The sequence below is a fragment of the Camelus bactrianus genome, chromosome 33 (genome assembly GCF_048773025.1).
Source record: "Camelus bactrianus isolate YW-2024 breed Bactrian camel chromosome 33, ASM4877302v1, whole genome shotgun sequence".
In the NCBI taxonomy this organism is placed as follows: domain Eukaryota; kingdom Metazoa; phylum Chordata; class Mammalia; order Artiodactyla; family Camelidae; genus Camelus; species Camelus bactrianus.
Window position 1 is genome coordinate 19,127,385 of NC_133571.1, and position 22,158 is coordinate 19,149,542.

Sequence of the window (22,158 nt, forward strand, 5' to 3'; positions counted from 1 at the left end):
ATTGTACTGTTGCCCCTTGTGATACTTATATTCAGCTTTTGAGTAATGATCAGGGCAGGTCTGGCTTAAATCACTGCCGCCCAAACTTTTTTCATACGGCGACACGTATGTAAATGATTGATGTGTCACTGAGGAAAACTGGAAGCGACCCACAGAAGACAGCTGGCCTGGGAGCTGTGGCTGTCCCCAGTCCCCACCTGACCGTCCATCCACAGGCTGAAGAGATCCCTATCTATGGCCCACTTGACTATGGGGAATGTCAGCATTACATACTTAAGGTCTTTGTCCCTTCAAACTCTGCCTAACTATCAAGAGGAACTGTATCACTAGTTCGTTGTTTTGTTTTTTTTTTAACCAAAGCATGACATACATTATCCCTTGAAATGTAGCACTTTTCTGTCTGAACATATCTGTTTTGGGTTTCCTTTCTTTTTTTACATTATTAAAAGTTTCAGTTATTCAGCATTATAATTCAACATTTGTGTATGCTACAACGTGATCGCAACCACAGGTCTAGTTTCCATAATTATTTGTGTTAAATCTGTCTCTAATCATTTTGCACTTGTATGCCTTTATGCTATTGGCTAGTTTATATCTAAAGACCATACTTTTCCTTACAAAGTGGCCTTTTTAAAAGTGTATGAAAGGTAATTAACTGATAAAGAGATGGGAAATATGAAGCTTTGACCTCCTTAGGTTATGGGCAGTCTTGTTCTGCCTGTTTAGAGAAGATAGGGAATTTCTTTAAATAGCTTATTTTATGCTTTCCACTATAAAAATAATACAGAAAACGTGGAAAATACAAAAAGTAGAGTGGGGGAAAATCATTCACAGTTCTGTTCCCAAATACTGTTAATATCACATTTTTTCTCCTTTTTTTATCATGCATTTTTTCTTAATTGTGGAAATTTTCAAATGTTTACAGAGTAAACTCTTATAAACTCCTTGTACCCATCAGCCGGCTTCTTCAGCCAACCAGCCAGCACGGGGCCAGTCTTGTTCTGTATCCCACTTTTAATTCCCAGATGGTTTTGAATCAAATCCCAGAAGTATGATTTCATCTGTAAACACCTCAGTGTTTATTTGTAAAAGATAAGGACTAGTTTTCAACATAACCTCGATACAATTATCACACCTTGAAAAATATATATTCTTTAATATCACCAAGCAGCCAGTCAGTGCACAGACTTTCCTATTGGTCTCACTTTCTTTTGTTTTAAGAGTTAATTTGTTTGAATCAGGGTGCAAAAAAGGTCCACACATTAGGCATACACTTTTAATTAGAAGACTAAAACTGTATGGGCATTCCAGAGAGACACGTGGGCTGAAAACCTTGGGGATGCTAACAGCTTGCACTTTGGAGTCAGACAGGCTAGGTTTCAGATCCAGCTCTGCCACTGCTGGCTGTGTAACCTTGTGCAAGTTTCTTAGCCTCTCTCTCGCTGTAGTTTTTTTATCCTCTAAAATACGGACGGTATCTACCTTAGAACCACCGTGAGAGTGGTTGAGTTAATGCAGGGGAAAGCACTGGAACTTCAAGAAGTACTAGCTCTGTGCGGCACCAGGTGCGTGGATTTGTGGAATAAAAATACAGAGTCAGGAGCTATGGAATTTGGACTAATTCTACCACTTAGGGGATTCACCTCAAAGTTTTGGGCCCTAAATTTCTCATCCAAAAAGAGGAATGAAGTGAACTAGAAATCAGGCTAAAATTCCAGTGCTCGCAGGAAGAGAGGCAGCTTGGCATTTTAGAAACAGCATGATCTTTGAAAACAGACTGGGGTTTGCATCACACTTTGTTATTTACAAGCATGGAATTAATAATACCTACCTAGTCAGGTGGTGGTGGTGAGCAGCACGACCAGTGCCTCTGGTTGTAGTAGGTACTCAGGTTATGAATCAGCATTCTGTGATGAGAAGTTAAAATAAGAGTGTTACATGGAGCATTTCAAGATATTAAGGAGCTATTATTATTTATTTTATGGCATTTGTATAAGTGAAGATGACCAAGTATCTTATGGGAAAAGGAATGTATGCTGAAAGGGTGAACATGGAAACTGTTTCCAGAACATGGACAATGGAAAATTGAAGGACTGTTCAACCATGTGGTTGGATAAAAGCTGTAGAGAAATTCGAGAAGGTATTTGCAACAGGTAGTTGCCTAAGTTGAATAAACCTGTTTTTTGCATCATTTGAAAATTTCAACAATAAGTTAGAGAGGTAGATTTTGACCTCCATGATAAGTCTAGTAACCATCTGTCCCCGTACAAAGTTATTAGAATATTATTGATCATATTCTGTATGCTGTGTATTACATCCCTGTGGATTATTTATTTTATAACTGGATGTTTGTATCTCTTAATTCCCTTCACCTGTTTGGCCCCCACCTCCGCCCGTTCCCCTCTGGCAACCACCTGTTGTTCTCTGTATGAGTCTGTTTTCATTTTGTTTTCTTTATTTTATTTTTTTTAGATTCCACATATAAGTGAGATCATATGGTATTTGTGTTTCTCTGATTTATTTCACTTAGCATAATACCCTCTAGATCCATCCATATTGTCATAAGTGGCTGAGTAATATTCCAGTATCTGTGTGTGTGTGTGTATTACATCTTCTCTCTTCATCTATCAGTGGACACAAGGTTACTTCCACATCTTGACTATTGTAAATAATGATGCAATGAACATTGGTGTGCATATATCTTTTTGAATTATTTTTGTTTTCTTCTGATAAATACCCAGAAGTGAAATTGCTGAATCATAAGGCAGTTCTATTTTTAATTTTCTGAGGAACCTTAATACAATTTTCTGTAGTGGCTGCACAAGCTCACAGTCCTACAATCAGTGCACAGGGTTTCCCTTTTCTCCACATTCTCAGCAGCACTTGTTACCTCTTGCCTTTTTGATGGTAGCCATTCTGACAGGTATGAATTGGTATCTCCTTCTGGTTTTGATTCCCTGATGATAAGTGATGTTAAGCATCTTTTCATGTGCCTTTTGGCCATCTGTATGTCTTCTTGGAAAAATGTCTTTTCAGGTCCTCTGCCCGTTTTTTAAATCGGGTTGTTTTGTTTTGTTTTCTTTTTTGATGTTGTATGAATTCTTTATATATTTTGGATATTAGCCTTTTATCAGATACACCGTTTGCAAACGTCTCCCACTCAGTAAGCTGTCTTTTCGTTTTGTTGATCGTCTCCCTTGCTGTGTAAAACCTTTTTAGTTTGATGTAGTCCCATTTGTTTATTTTTGCTTTTTGTTCCCCTTGCCTGAGGAAACAGATCCATAAAAAATTGTAAGACCAAGGTCAAAGAGTACACTACCTATATTTTCTTCTAGGAGTTTCATGGTTTAAGGTCTTGCATTTAAGTTTTTAATCCATTTCTAGTTTATTTTTATATGTGGTGTAAGAAAGTGGTCTGGTTTCAGTCTTGTACATGTAGCTGTCCAGTTTTCCCAACTCCGGTTATTGACAAGGCTCTCTTTTCCCTGTTGTATATTTTTGCCTTCTTTGTCATGTATTAATTGCCCATGTAAAAAGATGTGCTTTGTGTGTGTGTGTTTTAGTTGTTAATAATTGGAACATGCTGTAAGTGTTTGCTCTAATAATATTGTTAGTTTAGTGAAAATAACTTACACCGGCTGTCATAAGGAGCACCGCAGCATTAACTCATTTAGAAAACCAAATCCACTCTGAGTTTACTGACCCCAGTGTGCTAGTCAGCATTTCTCCAACTTGCTTGATGATAAGAATCCCCCGAGGTACTTTTAAATCTATAGCTAGCTCCTCTAGAAATTTTGATTCAGCGAATGCTGGATGCCCAGGAATGGGCTTCCCTCCCTCATTCCTAGCCCACAGCACTCTGGGGTCCTGGACTAAAAATTCTTTCGTTATGGATATACCAGACAAAAGATAAGGTTACTAAAAAATGTAGAAAGAAAAATTGCAAATTTTGAGTGTTGCTGTTTTCTCTCTTTTTTATTTCTTTTTAATCAAAGTAAGTCATGTGCATGATTTAAAAAGTCAGATAAAGGAAAAAACAACAGTTTCCTCTGCTCTCCCCGCCTCCCAGGCTCAGCCGTTAGGGGAGCCACGGGGTTACTTTCCTCTTACCTCAGGCTTCATCTCCACATTTCTAAATCGCCCAATATGGTATTAGCTCTGGTCAGCTGTCAAGTGTCTGGCCTGTTAGGTGCTAGATCAGGACTCAGTTCCTCCACCCACCCCATCCTGCCTTTCCGCACCCTCCACCCCCTAACATCGCCATATTGTTCTGGGTTTGTTTTCTTTTTAATTCAAGTATAGCTGATTTACAGTGTGTTAGTTTCTGGTGTATGGCACAGTGATTCAGTTTTATGTATATATTCTTTTTCATTTTAGGCTATGACAAGGTATTGAATACAGTTCCCTGTGCTATACAGTAGGACCTTATTGTTTATCTATTTTACGTAGAATAGTGTGTATCTACAAGTCCAGACTCACAATTTATCCCTCCCCTCCCCTCTGGTAACCATGAGTTTGTTTTCTATGTCTATGAGTCTGTTTTGTAAATAAGTTTATTTGTGTCTTTTTTTTTAGATTCCACATATATCATACGGTATTTTTCTTTCTCTTTTTGGCTTACTTCACTTAGTATGATGATCTCCAGTTCCATCCACGTTGCTGCAAATGGCATTATTTTATTCTTTTTTATGGCTGAGTAGTGTTCCGTGTGTGTGTGTGTGTGTGTGTGTGTGTGTGTGTGTGCACCACACGCACCACAACTTCTTTAATCATCTGTTGATGGACACCCAGGTTGCTTCCATGTCTTGGCTACTGTAAATAGTGCTGCTATGAACATTAGGGTGCATGTATCTTTTTGAATTAGAATTTCCTCTGGATATATGCCCAGGAGTGGGGTTGCTGGATCATAGGGTAAGTCTGTTTTCAGTTATTCAAGCAGTCTCCATACTATTTTCCATAGTGGCTGCACCAAACTACATTCCCACTAGCAGTGTAGGAAGGTTCCCTTTTCGCCACACCCTCTCCAGCATTTATCGTTTGTGAGCTTTTTAACGATGGCCATTCTATTTTGATTTCATTTCTCTGATAACTAGCCACATGGAGCATTTTTTCATGTGCCTCTTGGCCATTTGTATGTCTTTATTGGAGATACATCTATTTGGCTCTTCTGCCCATTTTTGGATTGGGTTGTTTGTGTTTTGGTTATTGAATTCTATGGGCTGTTTGTACATTCTGGAAATTAAGCCTCTGTCAGTCACATCATTTGCAAATATTTTCTCCCGTTATGTAGATTGTCTTTTCATTTTGTTTCCTTTGCTGTGCAAAAGCTTGTAAGTTTAATTAGGTCCCGTTTGATTATTTTTGCTTTTAATTCTATTGCTTCTGTAGACTGCCCTAGGAGAACATTGCTGCGATTTGCATCAGAGAATGTTTTGCCTCTGTTCTTTCTTAGAGATTTGCCATCTTGTAATATTTGGTTAAAACAGGACGCTTTTACGTATTTATACCTCTGCCCAATGCCATTCGCCGTCGAGCCAGGTGATCTGTGACAGCTCTGCTCTTCCTTGTGTGTGGGTTCACCTTTGCCTGTTTTGTTCACTTGCGCACAGTAGTTTTTTTCCAAATGCTCCAACGTATTTATCACATTATTTGTAACGTTTCCTGTGTGTGTTTCCATGGGCTCAGATGTGTCACTGCCATGATTTACGGGAGCCCTGCGTCTTCCTCTTCTGCCCTCCACTGCCTCCCATCAGGAATTATCGCCCAGTGTCATTCAGGAACTGACCTTTACTCCCTTTCTGGGCTGGCTCCCATGCCATCCCATTCCTAGGTTTACATCCTTACTTCCTAACTTGCCGCGAAGTATTTGAATGGCTTTATTTTGTCCACAACCTTGTTTGGTAGTTTGGAGGTGTAGTAGAATTCCAGGTTGGAAATAATTTTCCCTCAGAGTTTTGAAGACGGTCTGTCATACTGTCTGGTGTTTGCAGGTGCTCTCCAGGCACGGTCATTTAGACCTTTTTATGTAACTGTTTTGTTGGTTTGGTTTTTTCTTTTCCTTTCTCCCTCACTGGAAGTTTATCTCATGATGCTGTTCCCTGGTGTGGGTCTTTCCTCATCTACTGTTCTGGGAACTCAGTGGACCCTTTCATTCTGGAAAGTCATGTCCTTCAGTTCTGGGACATTTTGTTCTATTATTTCTGTGATTTTTCTCTCTTTCTTTTGTTTTTCTTTTTCATAACACTGATTCTCGTCCCATGGAAATGGTAGCTTCAGAGAGGGCCCATTATAGTGTTTCAGTTTTCTGCTCTCTGCACTGGAGCAGATTTGAGATCTGTTGCTAGAATGAAAGTCAACCTGAAAATATTGGCAAGCCCTGCATGTGATAGCTCTTCACCCCAGCTCTATAGACCCCTCTAAGGCATGTCCTCTGGGACAGGGAGACCCTGCCCCTGCTGCCTCCCTCCCGGTCCCCCTCAGTTACTGGAAATGCTGCTGTCTTTCTTCTGCTCTGCAGATACGCTCTCTTCTCTTTGGATGAATCCTCAAGCTACCTGACTTTTTCAGAAGTTAATTTTACTAAGACACTAAGATAAATGAAGGATGAAAAGTTTGAACAAAAACACAAAGGGGGCTTCCATATAAGAAAATTGATACTGTAAAAGCAGGGCAGACTCTTAAGAATCCAGTTTTTGAATTGATAGGAACATGAAACCGGGATGCTTACACTTCCTCCAGGAGCTCCTCTTGAAAACCGTGTTTCCCCACGTAAACCGAAGTATCAGCAGCAGCTCCCTGTAGGTGGGATTACAGCGCGGCGGCCCTTGCTTTTCTGCTTCACTTTGTCTGCCCGGGGCACCTGCCTGGACTGGCCCTTCCTGGGCGGTGAGGGAGGGTGTGCTTCCTCCCAGGCTGCTCCCGTGGATCCTCTGTCGTCCTGCCCTGACCTCCTTCGCTCTTTATGAAAGCGTGTTTCTGGGTCTCCCTAGCCTGTTTTTCTCTCATCTTTTTTTTTTTCCCCTCAGTTATTTTCACCAGCCACTTTTTAAGACTGATGCCACCTCCTCTGCAAAGCAATGCTTTTAAAGCCATTTCTTCTAAGTCAGGCTCGTCTTCCTAGTTCTGGTGGCCTCTGTGGCAGATAACAGCCTATTTTTGGAGCGTTCAGATTCTTATTTCAGATCTGAACAATACTTTCATCTCTCACTTCATTTACAGATCAAAGAGAATATTTCCCAGTTAATTTTTATTAGAAAAAAACAAATGTCCCTGAAAGGACTATCAAGGTGGTTTGTAGTTACAAGCTTAACCGCTTTCCTGCGTTCCCCTGGCCCCTCGGTCTCTTGTTCTTGAGGGATTACTGAAATTGATCCAAGGAAGGTCCTTGCAAGAACTTTTCTAAAGTAAATGACAAAATCAGTAAGTACTTGTGTTAGTGATTGAGACAGAAAGAAGGAAATAATCACCTATAATCCTGCCACCCAGAGATTGTTTCTGCCATTCAGAGACCTCTGACACATGATAAGGAACAGGTTATTGAACTCTGTTAAGGTGTTTGAGTTTTGAAGGACTGTGTACTGAAACTTCTGAGTAGGCTCTCATGGGTCTGAAACACAGGAGAGATCTGAGCTGAAGATCCAGATTTGGGAGTCATTAGCATTTAGTTGGCATTTTTAATTTAACCATTGGAGTAAATGGGGGGAGGAGATACGTAAAGCGGTAAGACTTGGAGAGCCTCCCGCAGTGCCCTGAAGTTGGTCCACATTCAGGGAGTGCGCAAAGGGAAGAGAGCTTCCCCTACAGGGTTGGGAGGAAGGCCAGAAAAACATAGTATCCAGAGGAGATGAGAATGGGATTAAGTGTCACGTGCTTTTGAGAGGTAAAGGAAGAGAAATCCTAACGATTTCATTGAATTTTGCCGTAATGGTATCTATTTCGCATAAAGCTTTCCTTGCTCTTAACTCAAACATAGTCGTCTCTGAACCACATACGTGCACATTTAACTTAGTGCAAATCTATTATAAATATTTGTTTACAGTTCTGTTTCCTCTAAAAGGTGGAGATCTTTCGGGGGTGTGGCCCCTAAGGGTATGCTCTTAGTCATCTTTGGTGAGACACTTGGTGGGAAGGGGCAGAAAAGGTAACAGTTAAGCCGAGACTTAGGGGATGGGTGGGGATGGAGAAGGCGCTGCTTGCCAAGTGTATGATGACTAAGTAAAGACTGTGTGAGCAGGAAAGTGTGTGATGTGTTCTGTGTGGATGGGGGAAAGGCTGGGTGAGATGCTCTGAAGGGGACTGTAGATGCCAGACCAGACCAGGTCTTGCAGGCATGAGCAGGCGTTTCATTTTATTAAACACAGAGAAGCCATTGAGTGACTTTAAACCATGACTTAATCTAATTTGTGTTTTGAAATCCCTTTTGCTGCTACAAAGCTTTTCTTCTTCTCTAGCGGTAAAACACTGTAGATAGATTTTATGTATAAAATACAGGAAACTGATTTCTTAGCCCTAAATACTGATGTCCGTGAGTCATTTGCCAGAAAAGTCTTGCCTTAAGAATCCACCCATAAAATCAGTTTGCATCTTAGATATCAGAAACTTGAGTTATAAAAAATAAAATGATTTATATGTAAAAATGTTCAGTTAGTGTCAGAGGAGAGTCTTGAAACCTTAAGTCTGAAATCCTTTTGCCTGCTAGAATCAGATTACCTTCACTCCCTGTTATGACTGCTGGTGTATCGGGAAAGTGATAGCTTGAATGTTGATTTACTGTGCACACAATTTTCACAGGAATTTGTCTTTTTTCATTTGTCCCATTTAAAAAAGAAATGTCCTTTTATGGTCCTTGCTGCAGTAAAAGCAGTAATGGGGTTTTGCTTTTAATTGGAAACGCTTTTTCTGTTGCATAATAAATGTCTTTCTTGTAATTCTAATCATGAGCAACATCTTGCATTTCAGTTAGTTCATTCAATAAATATTTGCATGCCTGCTCCGTGCCAGGCACTGTTTTACAACCTTGGGATACACTGAGAACTAAACAAGAGTCCCTACCTTTGAGGAGTTTACATTCTGATGGGAGGAGGCAGATGTGAATAATAAGCATTATTAATATATTTATTATGCTAATATTAAATATAGTTAGTATGCTAGTGGGTGGTATGTGCTATGAAATGAAAAATAGAACAGTTGATGCAATGAGTGAGGAGGTTGTGATTTTAAATACGGTGGTCGAGGGAAGCGTCACAGAGAAGGTGTGAGTTAAGCAAAGGCTTGGAAACTTGTGCAGACACCTGGGGGAAGAGCAGGTCCAGGAGGAGGAACAACCAGTACAAAGAAAGGCCAAGGGTGTTCCAGGGCTGTCTGAGGAACAGTAAAGAGGCCAGCAGGTCTAGAGGGAGGGAGGGAGCACCTCAGCTTTTTAGGAACAGACTTCTCAGTCAAATTGGGAAAGTTCATAAACCAAAAGAAATGAATAAATAGGTGAAGAATTTCCATCCCATAAATGCATTGCAGATGGTAACCTATAAATACCCTGACTCATGCCTTAACTTGAATTAGAGAATTCTAAAGTAACACGAAAGTTTCTTAAATTCATTTCATAGGACAGCTATACAAACAAAAAGAAATCTCTTTTTTTCTGTGAATAAGCAACTGATGTTGGATCACAAGCTCATATGACCTAGCGTTTAGTAAACACTGAAAATTTTACCATTTCAGTTTATAGATCTCAAGTTAAAAAGCCAAAGGGCTTTGTTTTATAGCAAAGGATGGCAACGGTGCTGAATGCACTTACCTCCAAAAGGGGCAGTGATGGGGGTGAGGATTGGGCCTCATCTAGGGGAAACTGTGCTTAAAGAGCAGGTGTGGTTACCTGCCTTATTTCTTTCAAGCTTGGTACCGTCAGTCCTTTTAACATTTTTGTTTGCTGATCTATATTTTCTGTTCTTTGACTCAGTGAAATTGTCCATGTGTTTCTTAAGTTTCCAACCTAAATGTGGCACGCTACTCTCATTAGGTCCTAATTGATGACTGATGTGGTAGAATGTTGCCAAAGTCATGTGCGTATCAGGGGTGTTACGTCGGTGTGTATGTTCAGCATCGTCTTTGTTTCAGGTGCGCAGTACTCTCCGTACAGAACTGGGCTTGGTTTATCCAATGAGATCACTGGGGCTGTTCCAGCTATCCTTATCCATACCTGATCTTTTCCCGTGTTGTTTCTGAATTTTATTTTTCAGGGCATCGTTTGTGGTTTCTTAAACTTCTTTCTTCTTGATTCCTTCCCCAGTTTGTGCGGTGGTTTCATATTTCAGTCTTCTGCAAATTGCTGGTCATCATTTCTAGCTTAGTTCCCATGAGGCTGAAGCTGAGGTAGGATCAGATCACGGAAGAAAACGCTGAGAAGCTCAGGTCTGTGACTTTCTGAAGCAGAACAATCTACGTTCACATCACAGTGAACAAGGAAAATGGGATGAGTTAATATAACTAACTGAGAGTTAGAAGGGCCCTTGAAAGTTTTGCAGGACCTTTTCTCTCCTTCCTTTAAATATGACTGCACGTGAATCACCCCAAAATGTAATGGTCTGCCCTCTCTCTTTCCTTCAAAGGAAACGCTGTGACCTCTTTAGGCCTCTGGTTCCAGTGCCATCCTAGGTTTAGGGGAAGTTCAAGAGCAAGCATTTTATGGACATACAGTGGCCCCTGAATGACAAGATTAAAAGATTCAATGTACTTAAAGTGCATTTACTCTTAAATCCCTCTTTATTGGGTATTTTGATGATTAGAGTTTTAAACATAATTAAAAACCTAAGATGGGAGTCTATTCAAGTTGTCTATTTTTTTTTCATATGTTATATCTGTTTAAGATACCATGCAAAGACAGGTCTGTATCTTTCTTATATTCTGTCCTTGTTTTGCTGTTGATGGGGTTTGGAGTACAGACCACAATGTGGGGACCTCTGAGATGTCTCACCTGGTGCTGACAATTCACTTAGTCACTGTTAACGTTCAGCTACGCGAGGTTTTTAGTCATAACATTTGCCAAGCTTCACGTCAAAATACTAAACATTTTTATTTTTATTATGACAGAAAGCCTTCCCTTCAAGACCTGTCAGGTTTCAGTCATAGAGAGGTCGTCCATAATGGTGACACCCTCCGGGCTCGCCCAGACTTGAAGGAGTCTGCATGTGAACTCAGCACGTTGAGTGTCCTCTTCGGCAGGAGAGGAAGCAGCTGAGGGTGTACCATTCATAATCGACGTTGTTTTACCAGGAGAGTTTTAGTTCTTAGGGACTCGCTAGAATGTAGAATCTTGCCCTTGAAGATTTATTTAATCTCATTTTTAATGAACAGCCTGGGCCCTTTGTGATGGGGTTGCTTGTATGATTGTACTACTTGATACAGGGGAAATATTTTTATTCAGTATTTTTCAAGTGTCCTTCCTTAGCAACATGTGACATTGTTTTCAGGATGTATCTTTTCAGAAGCTTCACAGGAGGGAAAGCCATGACAGAGAAGGAAGTTACCAGTTATTCTTTGCACGATAAAATCATCAGCCTCCATCACTAACTTCTAATTCAAATCAGATCTTAATTTGGATGTTCTGTTACTCCTTGAAACAGCTTTGTTCCTTGTACATGATGTGGTACTTCAGTTTTATAACTGAGAATCGCTGATGCAGACAACATTTGAGCTCTTGAGCCTGGAATACCAATGTGGTTTATTTTGGGGACTTGAGTTAAAAGGCTTTCTAGAATTTGTGGTTATACCTCTCAATCCTTAAAGTCTTTCCAGAAACCCTGTATCTTATGAGTTCATTCTCACATTTTTCATTTATAGGTCATTTTTTGCTGGTAAAATCCCAAGAATAAGTGGTTTATCAGTCTGGCATTTTATCAGTGACTGTATTAAAGCAAATTTTCAGAAAGTGAGCGTGATACCGATCTCATCTGGCAGAAGGCAGAGGGTGTCGGGTCCACAGAGTCAGGGATCAAAGTAGGAGCAGACTAGGTTAACCAGAGGTAGAGGAATCTCCTCGACACTGGGGTACCCGGGGGATCACACCCTGGCGCAGCTGTGTGCGGTTCCTCTGCATCAGTTCCATTTCTTTGTGTGAATGAGAAGAAGATGGGAACTTTGTTGTGTACGAAACAAGTAGCATAGCCCGCAGTCTGCTTTATAGGACTGAATTCATCACCTGCCTTGCTAAACCATTGTATTTGTTCATTGTCGACCGTTTGTAGTACCCTACACTGGCTGACTCTCCCTCCCTCCCCACACAGTTGCTAAAAAACAGATGTGCTGGGATTAGTCTAAAAGCCACAGTCGCGGGGATTGGTTTCTTCCAGGTCAGAGGATAACTGTGTTTTTCCCTTAAACAAATGAGGTTAACCCATTTCTATATTTATGCTAGAGAAATAAGCCAGACTTTATTCTAATTACTTTATTTTTTAATAGAAGAGGGGAAAGCTAGCTATATATAGAACTGATCTTATAAAGCAAGAAATGTACACCTTCGCGGGCTAGTCATTTGTATGTAGATCTTTTATTTCCAGGCAAAAATGTTATCATCAGAACTTTTCTCCCCGTTTGATTAATTCCATCCACCCTTATCTGCACGTGTACTATTCTGCGCTCCTCCTGGCGTGTCAGCGGTTTGAGCCGAAGGCTACGCACTGAAAGTGCAGAGAGACCCTGGTCAGCGTGAGGAGAGCAGGCTGGGGGACCTCACTCGTTCTTACACGAAAAAGAAGCCAGATTTTGCCGTCTTTCCTGGCACCAAGATGCTGTGAAAGCAAGAGCTTCTGAAATTCTTTCTTATTTTCAAATCCACAAGTCCTCTAGTTTATATAAACCTAATTTCATTCGTATAACCAATCCTTTTTCTCCTGTCCTTTTTCCATGTTTCTTCATGGATTTTTCCTAGAACACTTGCCTTGATTTTTTTCCCTTTTTTACCCACCAGATGTAAGTATGCTGTTTCCTGCCAAGTTGATAGAATTCAAAGTGAAAGTGTCCTGTCTGATATGAAGACTTAGGCCTTAAAAATTTTGTTAATGAGGTTACTTGTCTCGGGACTTACCAAGTGTCTAACTTCTATTACGCTGAACTCAGCTGGCCTTGAAGGATTTCTCGGTGGCTTAGCGGTAATTGGAGTAATGAAGACACTGGTGATTGCCTTTGTTTTCTTGTGGCAGAGAAGCTTTTTTCCACCTCTGCTAAGTCCCACTAAAATGAAAACTCAAATAGTGATCACAAAAAGAGATTTATGTGTGAACTAGTTGATGCACGTAGGAATTCTGTGCAGGGTTTTCAGGTTGCTTAGAAGCTCTTCAGCAGTACTTGCAGATTGTTAGGGTAAACACTAAAATGGATTTTTTTTCTCTCTGAAATAACACTCTAGAAGGAATAAGATATGGTTTACACTTAGATGTCACTGGGGTGTACATATAAGGTTGTGTCATATGAGGCATCCTTTAGCCTGAAGAAAAGATGTCATCTTATTAGGAAACAGAATGAGTATATGATCAGATATCATGTGAGCATATTGAATTACTTCTCATTCAGTTCCTAAGTAAGAGGACCCAGAACATTCCAGTAACAGCTTCTCAGGCGCTGTTGGCCATATTTAATTCTTTTAAATTATGCAGATGGACAGGGCCTTCAGAACAGTTGACTCTGTAAAGAAAAAAATTTAAAAGGCTAAGTATTCAGGTATAGACGCTAAGAATTGACCATCTGTCAGAGAAGAGAATCCAGCAAAAATAATCTTGCATATTTTCCAGGAGAAAATGATAGAGCTGATCTAGGATTCTGGTAGAGGAATGGTGGCGAGAGGTGCATAATAAATAGTGGTTATCACCAGGAAAAAGTGATTTCATTCAGCTCCTGAATTTAGTTGATACTGGTTGCATCAGCGGGGCACCTGGTCATGTAGCAGCTATTAAGCATCACACAATTATTTCAAGAAAATCTGTTTTCTAGAGTGCAGGAGCTTCCTTTTTTGGTAGTTTTGGACTGCAAATTAAAAACAGGCAGAAAAAAAAAAAAGACTGAGAGGCTGGTAATTGGAGAACATTTTTAGGTTGTGGCGGTGTGGTTAAGAGCATGGACCTGGGATGCAGACCGCCCTGGTTTGAATTATGGTACCCAGCCTTTCCATGCTTCAGTTTTCCCATCACTAAAATAGGACGATAATAGTACTTCATAAGGTTATGGCACTACACGAGTTAATATTTGTAAATAGTGCTTGGCACATGGTAAGCACCATCTAAGAGTTTGTTAAATCTCTGGTTTAACGTAGCTGAATTAAACATTGGGTTCTGAAGATGTCCATCTTTGAAACCTAATGAACATTAAATGATTTCCCTCTGTAGTTCACTCTCATCTTTCTCAATGCACAGTATTTTTTACATGAGTGTACGTTGTCCAGATGACAGGCTTAGAGAACCATATTTAAGGAGAGAGTGTAAGAATACACACTTTTCTTCATGTACTTTTAAAAAATATCCCCAAATTGATAGGTTGTCCTGTATGTGGGAGAGGTTCCCACTCTGCTGCCACTGTTCCAGTCTGGAACATAGACTAGACCTTAAAGGAAGAAATGACTTCACATATATTAAAACCTCATGGAAATATTTTAATGGTAGTTAACTCCTAACTCTTGGTATTGGCGAGACTGTAATAAACGATGTGTGCATGTGGAAGAAGGGAGGGCGGCATGCGGTGTGCGTCCTCTATTTAGCAAAACATTGGATTGTGGAAGACTTTTTTTGCATTTCATTTAGGTGTTTCCTGTGTCTCATCATAAGATTCCCCTGAAGATTCTGGTTCAGTTATTTGGGATTAGAGCCTGGGAAATATAGTATCTTTTAAGTTGATTAGTAAGACTTCATCTTTAAGAACATATACTTTTAACAAGCATCTCAGATGATTATGAGGTTGAGGCAAGATTTGTGAGTTAAGTAATTCATCTGTCTTCTCTGAGCTCCCCACTTTCTCACCAACAGAACCAAAGGTTTGACTAGAAAGGTGGTTTGCTTCCTCGCTCACTGCTGTGATTCTGTGATCCCTATTTTCCTCGGGTTTGTGATATCAAAGAATTCCATTATGTGTGATGAAATACGGAGTGAGCAAATTAGCCTGTTTACCAGGGAAGCTAATTCAGCAAATATTTTTAAATGTTTTAAGAAATAAAAAAGCTAATAAAACAGCAAACTTCAAGTAATTATTAGTGATTAGGTTCTTTCTGTATATTGACCATGTAAGGTAATAAAACACCCAAAACTCTGGGATTCTGGATTGTGTTCTGTCCTGTGTGTAGCAATATTTAAAATACTGCTATTTTAGAATTAGTGATCCTTATATTTAGCAAATTTACTAAACTTTTGAGCAGTTACAGCTTCTCTTTATTGATCTTACCATGGAGTACCATGATAATTCTTGTACTTTTGCTGATTAGCTCATCACCTGAATAATTACTTGGTAATCCCTTTCCCATTCCTCGCAGTGTCTCACTATGTTTAGCCTTGCTGCCCATGATAGCACAGTTGTCCAGCAGCCTGGAAGGTCCAACAATCAGCAAGTTCGTATTGATTGTTCTATTCTTGGCCCAGTGATTTCTTGAGCTGATAGTAAATGGATAACTGGGGGTTATTAGCACACTTACCCATGGGTTATTTTTATCCCTTAAGTCTTCCCCAAGCCTGTCTCAGAGGAGAAAAACAGGTATATTTCATAGTCTCCACAAAGTGATGGCCAGTAATTGACATGAGTTGACATTGGTTTGGTTTCGTTTTTTGAGAAGCGGGGAGGACCCTTCGGGAACAGAAGTAGAGAGCACCAAAGTCCTAATTTCGAGGTTACTTTCTTTTGGATGAATTTAATTCCTTAAGTTTGGAACACTCATTAATTAATAAATTTCTGTTTAGCAGATTATACCTCTAAAACACTTTTAGGATGTACAGCTTCTTAAAACTGTTAAGTGTATATGCTGATTCTGAATGGTATACTTCACAGATCTAATTGTGGTCCATGGTGTTTAATCTATTTTAGAAACTGGATGGCTTCTACAGGGAGCCAGGCCTCGGATATAGACAAGATTTTGGGATTCTTCAGTGATGGCTCACCCCCCACCAAAAAGCCCAGGTAAACAAGGGAAGGGAGTCCGAGGAACAGAGTAAATCACCATTGGTGGCAGATAACGAAAAATAATGAACCTACCCTGCATCCCAGTTGGTATCACTAATTAACATTGGCCCTCATGTAAAAATTAAATTATTTTTATTTTGAATTTCATTTTTATTTTTTATCAAGTTCAGAAATGTATATAATTTTAAAAGTCAGTACTTCAAGGCTCATGATGCCTCACCCCTCCCACTTCTCAGCTTTATCCATTTCTTCTAATATTTACATCTGTATTTTGAATGCTGTATGTGTGCTGCTTTTTTTAAGGTTTTGGTTTTGTCTTGTTTCCAGTTATGGAAAATGAGGATTAGGCTTATGACTCCTCCCCTGCGCATTGCCGTCCACCACCACCACACACACGTGGACTCCCCACAGCCTCCCAGTGTGTTTCATACTGCAAGTTTTTGTTAAATCGGTTTTTAATATTTACATTGTATGACTGTATACATAGTATTCATAGCTGAGCCTAATGTGTTGTGATTAGAATTTTTTCTCCAAGTTATTAAAGATTAGCTCATTTTTTTGGTTGGCTTTGTTTCCTGTGTGCCTGTCAATTTATCTTCAGACTCTGTGACAGAGAGGAAACCTCCCTGAGCTGCCGACACGCGCGGCAGCAGCGTTCTAGTTCAGCTTGTTCCGTGGCTTCTTCCCTCCGGACGGCAGTCCTCCAGGCCTCTGCACCGCCGCTGTCTGCCGTTTTCCTTCATTGTCACGCTGAGAATTCCTCATATGTCTCTCCTGTATTGGATCCTCTGTTCCCTGGATCATATGTCTTCCTTTTCGGTGTCTTCCTTCCTCATGTCTTCTTTCCTTCATTTTGCTGAAAAACATCTCATTAGCTTTTTCCTTAGTGGGGACTCATAGGCAGAAAGTGTGGGGGGACATTTGACACTGTCTTTATTGTACGTGTACATTTATTTGATGGTCTGGCTTGAGTACAGAACTTTAGATGGGAAATCATTTTCTTTAGAGTTGCAGTCATTGCCCATTCTTTGCTAACATCTGCGTGATCCTGCCAAAGTAGCCACTTTGTTCCAATTCCCGGTTCTTTGTATTATATGACCTCTTTTTCTTTTCTCATTAGAAGCTGGTAAGATGGTTATTTTATTCTCAGTAGCCTGAAATTTCACAATGATACATCTTCACATGAATATAGAAATCAGGTAGCTCTTGTAAGCTGGCTACTGATTTACTTTGGAGAAATTTTCTTGTGTTATTAATTTAATAATTTCCTTTCTACATTCTGTCTATATAGAACTCTTAGTGTTCAGATGTTGGCTTCTGGATCAAGTCTCTAATTTTCTTACAGTTGTCTTATCTCTTTTGTTTTTATTATTGTACTTTCTCAGAGAGCTTCTCCATTGTATCTTCTAACCTTATCAATTTTTATTTGTTGTATCTTTAATTTCTAAAAAATCTTTTTGTTTGCCCATTTCTTTTTCATAGCATTCTGTTCACGTTCCATAGATGCCTTTTTTTAAAAAAAAATCTGTGTGAGGATGTCAGTTTCATTTTCAGTTTTTCTTCTCTTTCCCATGTTGTGTCTTCCTTCCCTCAAGCTCTGTCTCCTGGTTTGTTTTGGTGTAACACTTATGCTGGGGGCTTTATTCAAATGTAAGATGACTCTTATTTTTCTGCTCATAATTCAGAGGAAACACTTTAAAAAAGAGAGAGAGAGACTAAAAAGCCAGTTGGAGAATCAGCGTGTGCATGAGGGGCGCGGTGCCTGGCGGGTTTCACTGTGGGTGTCAAGCATGGACTGGGTTCCAGGCTGAGGAACTCTCTTCCTATCAGAATCTGTGGGTCTTTGCTCTCATGCTGGCCCCTTTCCCCAAAGGGATCTGTTCCCATCTCCTGACCGGATGGGGAGTGCGGTGCAGGTGTAAGTTTGACTGCTAGTGCCGGGGAGTCCTCCTCTAGGAGCAGGGAGGGTCTCATAGTTCTTAAACACAGTTTATCTCCCCCCCTGAGCTATGCACAGTGTTCCCAGGTACAGAGTCCTCCAGTTCAACCTCCCTGGAAGGTAAGCGTCCAGTCCTAGGATGCTGACTGCTTCTAATACAGCCCCGCAGTGAGTTCTCCGGCACTGGCCGCACCTGCCCCTCCACCTTCAGACGTACCTGAACACTCCCAAGCTTCCACAGAGGGAGTCAGCTCTTACTTGACAACTTCTAAAGTTTGTTGACCTCTTTTGTTTGCTTTTCTTGTTTTTGTCATCTTTGCCTATTCTACTTTTTATGAATGTACACCTTCTTAAAAAATTACTGTTATTTAGTGTTTTAGGAGGAACTAAAAGTGAAACATAACTGTTAAATTCTTCCTTTTTAACTGGAAGTCTTAAATTCAGAAAAAGCGCACCTCAAATCTATGATGTATGAGATAAAGAATTCAAAGAGTACAGCATATTCCAGTGAAGAGTAAAAATCCTAGTTCTCCCCAGTCACGAGTTAATCACTATTTACAGCTCTTACGCATCCTAGAAGTTTTCTGTAAATATATGTGTGTGCTTCACTGTCTTGATTCCCTGGAACTGAAGCTCATCTTTCATTGTTTCCTTCTCACATCCATTATCCATCTTCCCCAACAGCTGAAGCTCTTGAGGTCAGGCACTCCCTTGTGTCCACAGAGCCATCGCCAGCGCTGACCTGAGTGTCTGGTGCTCGATGAGTGTTTCATGGAGTTGGGGGCAGGGACAGCAGGTCTGGAGGGGGTTTCCCTGAAACCAGGTTTCTCAAGGCTCAAAGTACTGTTTCTTTCTTGCATTATGGCAAAAGGAAAGCAGATCCTTTTTTGTTGTTGTTCATTTTATCATTTGGACAAAAGGTTGAGAAAGGCAGTGTCTTAGGGAAAAAAAAAAACATACCATCAGCAAAATTAAAGTGAATAAACCTACTTCAAGCAGATCTTAGTATAGTTTCCAGGATGAAGGGGGCATAGAGAAACAAAACACAAAAGCTTGTACCCATGCTGCCGCACTTAGAAGCGCAGGGCAGAACTCCATTCTCATCACAGGAGGAAAGGAGTGTTTTCCGGCTTCCCTCGTTCCCGATGAATAGTTGTTTCTTTATTTAGGTACATGAGGCTCTTGTGTTTTCAGAGTTCTGTTGGCCACCTTTCTCCGTTTCTTTTCTTTCTTTTCCTTTCCTTTCCTCTCCTCTCCTTTCTTTCTTTTCTTTCTTTCCTCTCTTTCTCTCCCTCTCCCTCCCTCTTCCTCTCCCTCTCTCCCTCCCTCCCCCCGAGGATATGTAGAACAAAACCGAAGGCAGATTTAGTCCCATTTTTGACTATGTCGTGCTCAATTCTAGTCACGCTCATTTTCATCTTGATGTTCACAAAATTTGGACTTAAGCTTTCTGTTGGCTCTCTTTCATCTTCTGTTTCGCATTTCTCAACAGTAGGAATTTAATATGTGTGGGTTTCTTTTCTCTCTGGAATCCAAATCAGGCTTGTTTTTTGAAATTTAATGTTAGTTTAAGATACAATTTAGTTAGCAGAACTCAGCTGAGCTGTAATAACTGGCCCTTTTCCTAATATTTCTTAGGCTGAGGGGACTATGAGGGAGAAAATTCATTTTACAACTGGTCTTCAGGATTTCCGCAGTGGGGTTATTGCTTTGTTTTTCAGGAAGCTCTGGCATGATATCCTGGTCTTTAGCTTATGTTCCTTTGGAAAGGGGTCAGGAACTGGTAGTTGTCATCTTTGCGACTGTAAGAGTTAGAGCTGAAACTCATGGCTTGAGATGGCCTCTCCCTGCGCCTCGTGTCTGTGGGGTGTTTCCAGTCCTCTCATTTGTTTGACTTTTTCAGGAAGCTGCTCCCAAGCCTGAAAACTAAGAAGCCGCGGGAGCTAGTGCTGGTGATTGGAACAGGCATCAGTGCTGCGGTGGCGCCCCAGGTCCCAGCCCTGAAATCCTGGAAGGGGTTGATCCAGGCCTTGCTGGACGCTGCCATTGATTTTGATCTTCTGGAAGATGAAGAGAGCAAAAAGTTTCAGAAATGTCTCCATGAAGACAAGAACCTTGTGCATGTTGCCCATGACCTTATCCAGAAACTCTCTCCAGTGAGTACCCTTCTGTGTGCCCTGGCATTTGATCTCCCCTAAAACTGGACATGCTTGCTAAATGCAGTGAGGATGTTCATTTCTAGCTTATAGATTCACATAGCATTTGGCTCGTCTGCAAAATGTCTGTTTGTGGACCTGATTGAGGGTAGTTACCTCGACCCCTCATTTCAGTGTGTGTGTGTGTGTGTGTGCGCGCGCGTGTGTGCGCGCTCGCACGTGTGATGATGGTGATCATGTTGTGGCCTTTATATGTACAACAATGAGACCACTGTCCCATTAGTGCTGTGTTTTGAATTTACTTTTTCTATGCTCAACACTATAAGTGCTGTGTTCCTTGACTTCCATGCCTTTTAGGGAATCTCAGAAAGATTAGGCATAATTCTTATTTTGTAGATAAAGCAACACTAGTTTTTAACATTCCTTATAAAGGCAAATACACACGCGCGCGCACACATACACACACACACACACACACACAAATATATGTATGTGGAATTTTGTCTTGTTTCATTAAGCTTAACTGGATATCAATTTCTGAATGATTTAAGGGCCTCCCTGTCTTGATTTGTTTTAAAAATCAAGATTCACTTAAGATATATTTGGAAATAATAGAGTAGGCAAAGCATGTTTTAAAAAGTCTTCATAAGGTAAGTGCACCTTGACGAAAGGTGTAACTCTTACTCTTTAAAAAGTCAATTGTAAGTGTTGGTTTTCTTCCCCCTATGCCCTAGGGCCTATAGGAAAGACATGTCATTAAGGGGTAACCTAAAAGGCGGTTAAAAGTAATTTCCTCCTGGTTCACAATTCATCCAAAACTTAGCACCTTTTACTTCCTCTTTTCATTTCCTTGTCCTTAATTGGGATAAAGTTTTTACTAATCTAGAACAATATAAGAAATTAACAGATTTTAAAGAACTCATGGGATCCCCACCTCATACCACAGACAAAAATTAACTCAAAATGGATTAAAGACCTAAATGTAAGAGCTAAAAACTATAAAACTCTTAGTATAAAACATAGATTGAAAGCTTCCTGACTTTGGATCTGGCAGTAGTTTTTGAAACATGACACCCAAAGCACAAGCAACAAAAGAAAACGTAGATAAACTAGACTTCAAGTTAATGAGAGCTGTTAGGCTCACAGAGTGCTGCCAGGAAAGTGAGGAGACAGCCCCCAGAGTGGCAGGGGATGTTAGCAGTTCCTGTGTCTGATAAGGGTATAGTAGCCAGAATATATAAAGAACTGTTACAGCCTAACAATAAAAAGGCAAATAATCCAATTTAAAAATGGGATTGGGGTGGAAGAATAAAGTGGGAGTTCAGGATTTGCAGATACTAACTACTGTACATAAAATAGATACACAGCAAGGTCCTACTGTACAGCACAGGGAACCATAGTCAATACCTTGTAATAGCCTATAATGAGAAAGTGTATATGTGTATATATAAACGGACTCACTGTGCCTGTCACCAGAAATAAACACAACATTATAAACCTGTGATACTTCAATTAAATAAATAAATAAATAAATAAGAATGAACAAAGGATTTGAATAGACATTTCTCTGAAGAAAATTATACAGATGGCCAGTAAGCGCATGAAAAGATGCTTGACATCATTAGTCATTAAAAAACGCAAATCAAAACCGCGTGACCTAACACCTCAGACCCACCAGGATGGCTAGGATCAAAAAGTCAGAGAAGTTAAGTGCTGGCGAGAATGTGGAGAAGCTGGAACCCTTCTACACTGCTGGGATTGTGAAATGATGCAGACAGTGTGGAAAACAGTCTAGCCATTCCTCAAACAATTAAATATAGAGTCAGCATGTGATCCAGCGGTTTCACTTACAGATATGTACACAAGAGAAATGAAAGCATATGTTTGTGTAAGGACTTATAAACAGATGTTTATAGC

General features: G+C 40.3%; 1 protein-coding gene across 3 annotated transcripts in view; it reads left to right on the forward strand.

Moving 5' to 3' along the window:
• The window catches only part of FAM118B (family with sequence similarity 118 member B), a 38,073-nt gene that overhangs the window by 3,318 nt on the left and 12,597 nt on the right, over nucleotides 1–22,158 (forward strand). For all 3 annotated transcript variants that reach the window (XM_074356956.1, XM_074356954.1, XM_074356955.1), the window contains exons 2-3: nucleotides 16,051–16,143; nucleotides 19,989–20,241. In XM_074356956.1, coding sequence (XP_074213057.1) covers nucleotides 16,058–16,143; nucleotides 19,989–20,241 — 339 coding nt within the window. In that variant the 5' untranslated portion in view covers nucleotides 16,051–16,057. The remainder of the gene's footprint in view (nucleotides 1–16,050; nucleotides 16,144–19,988; nucleotides 20,242–22,158) is intronic.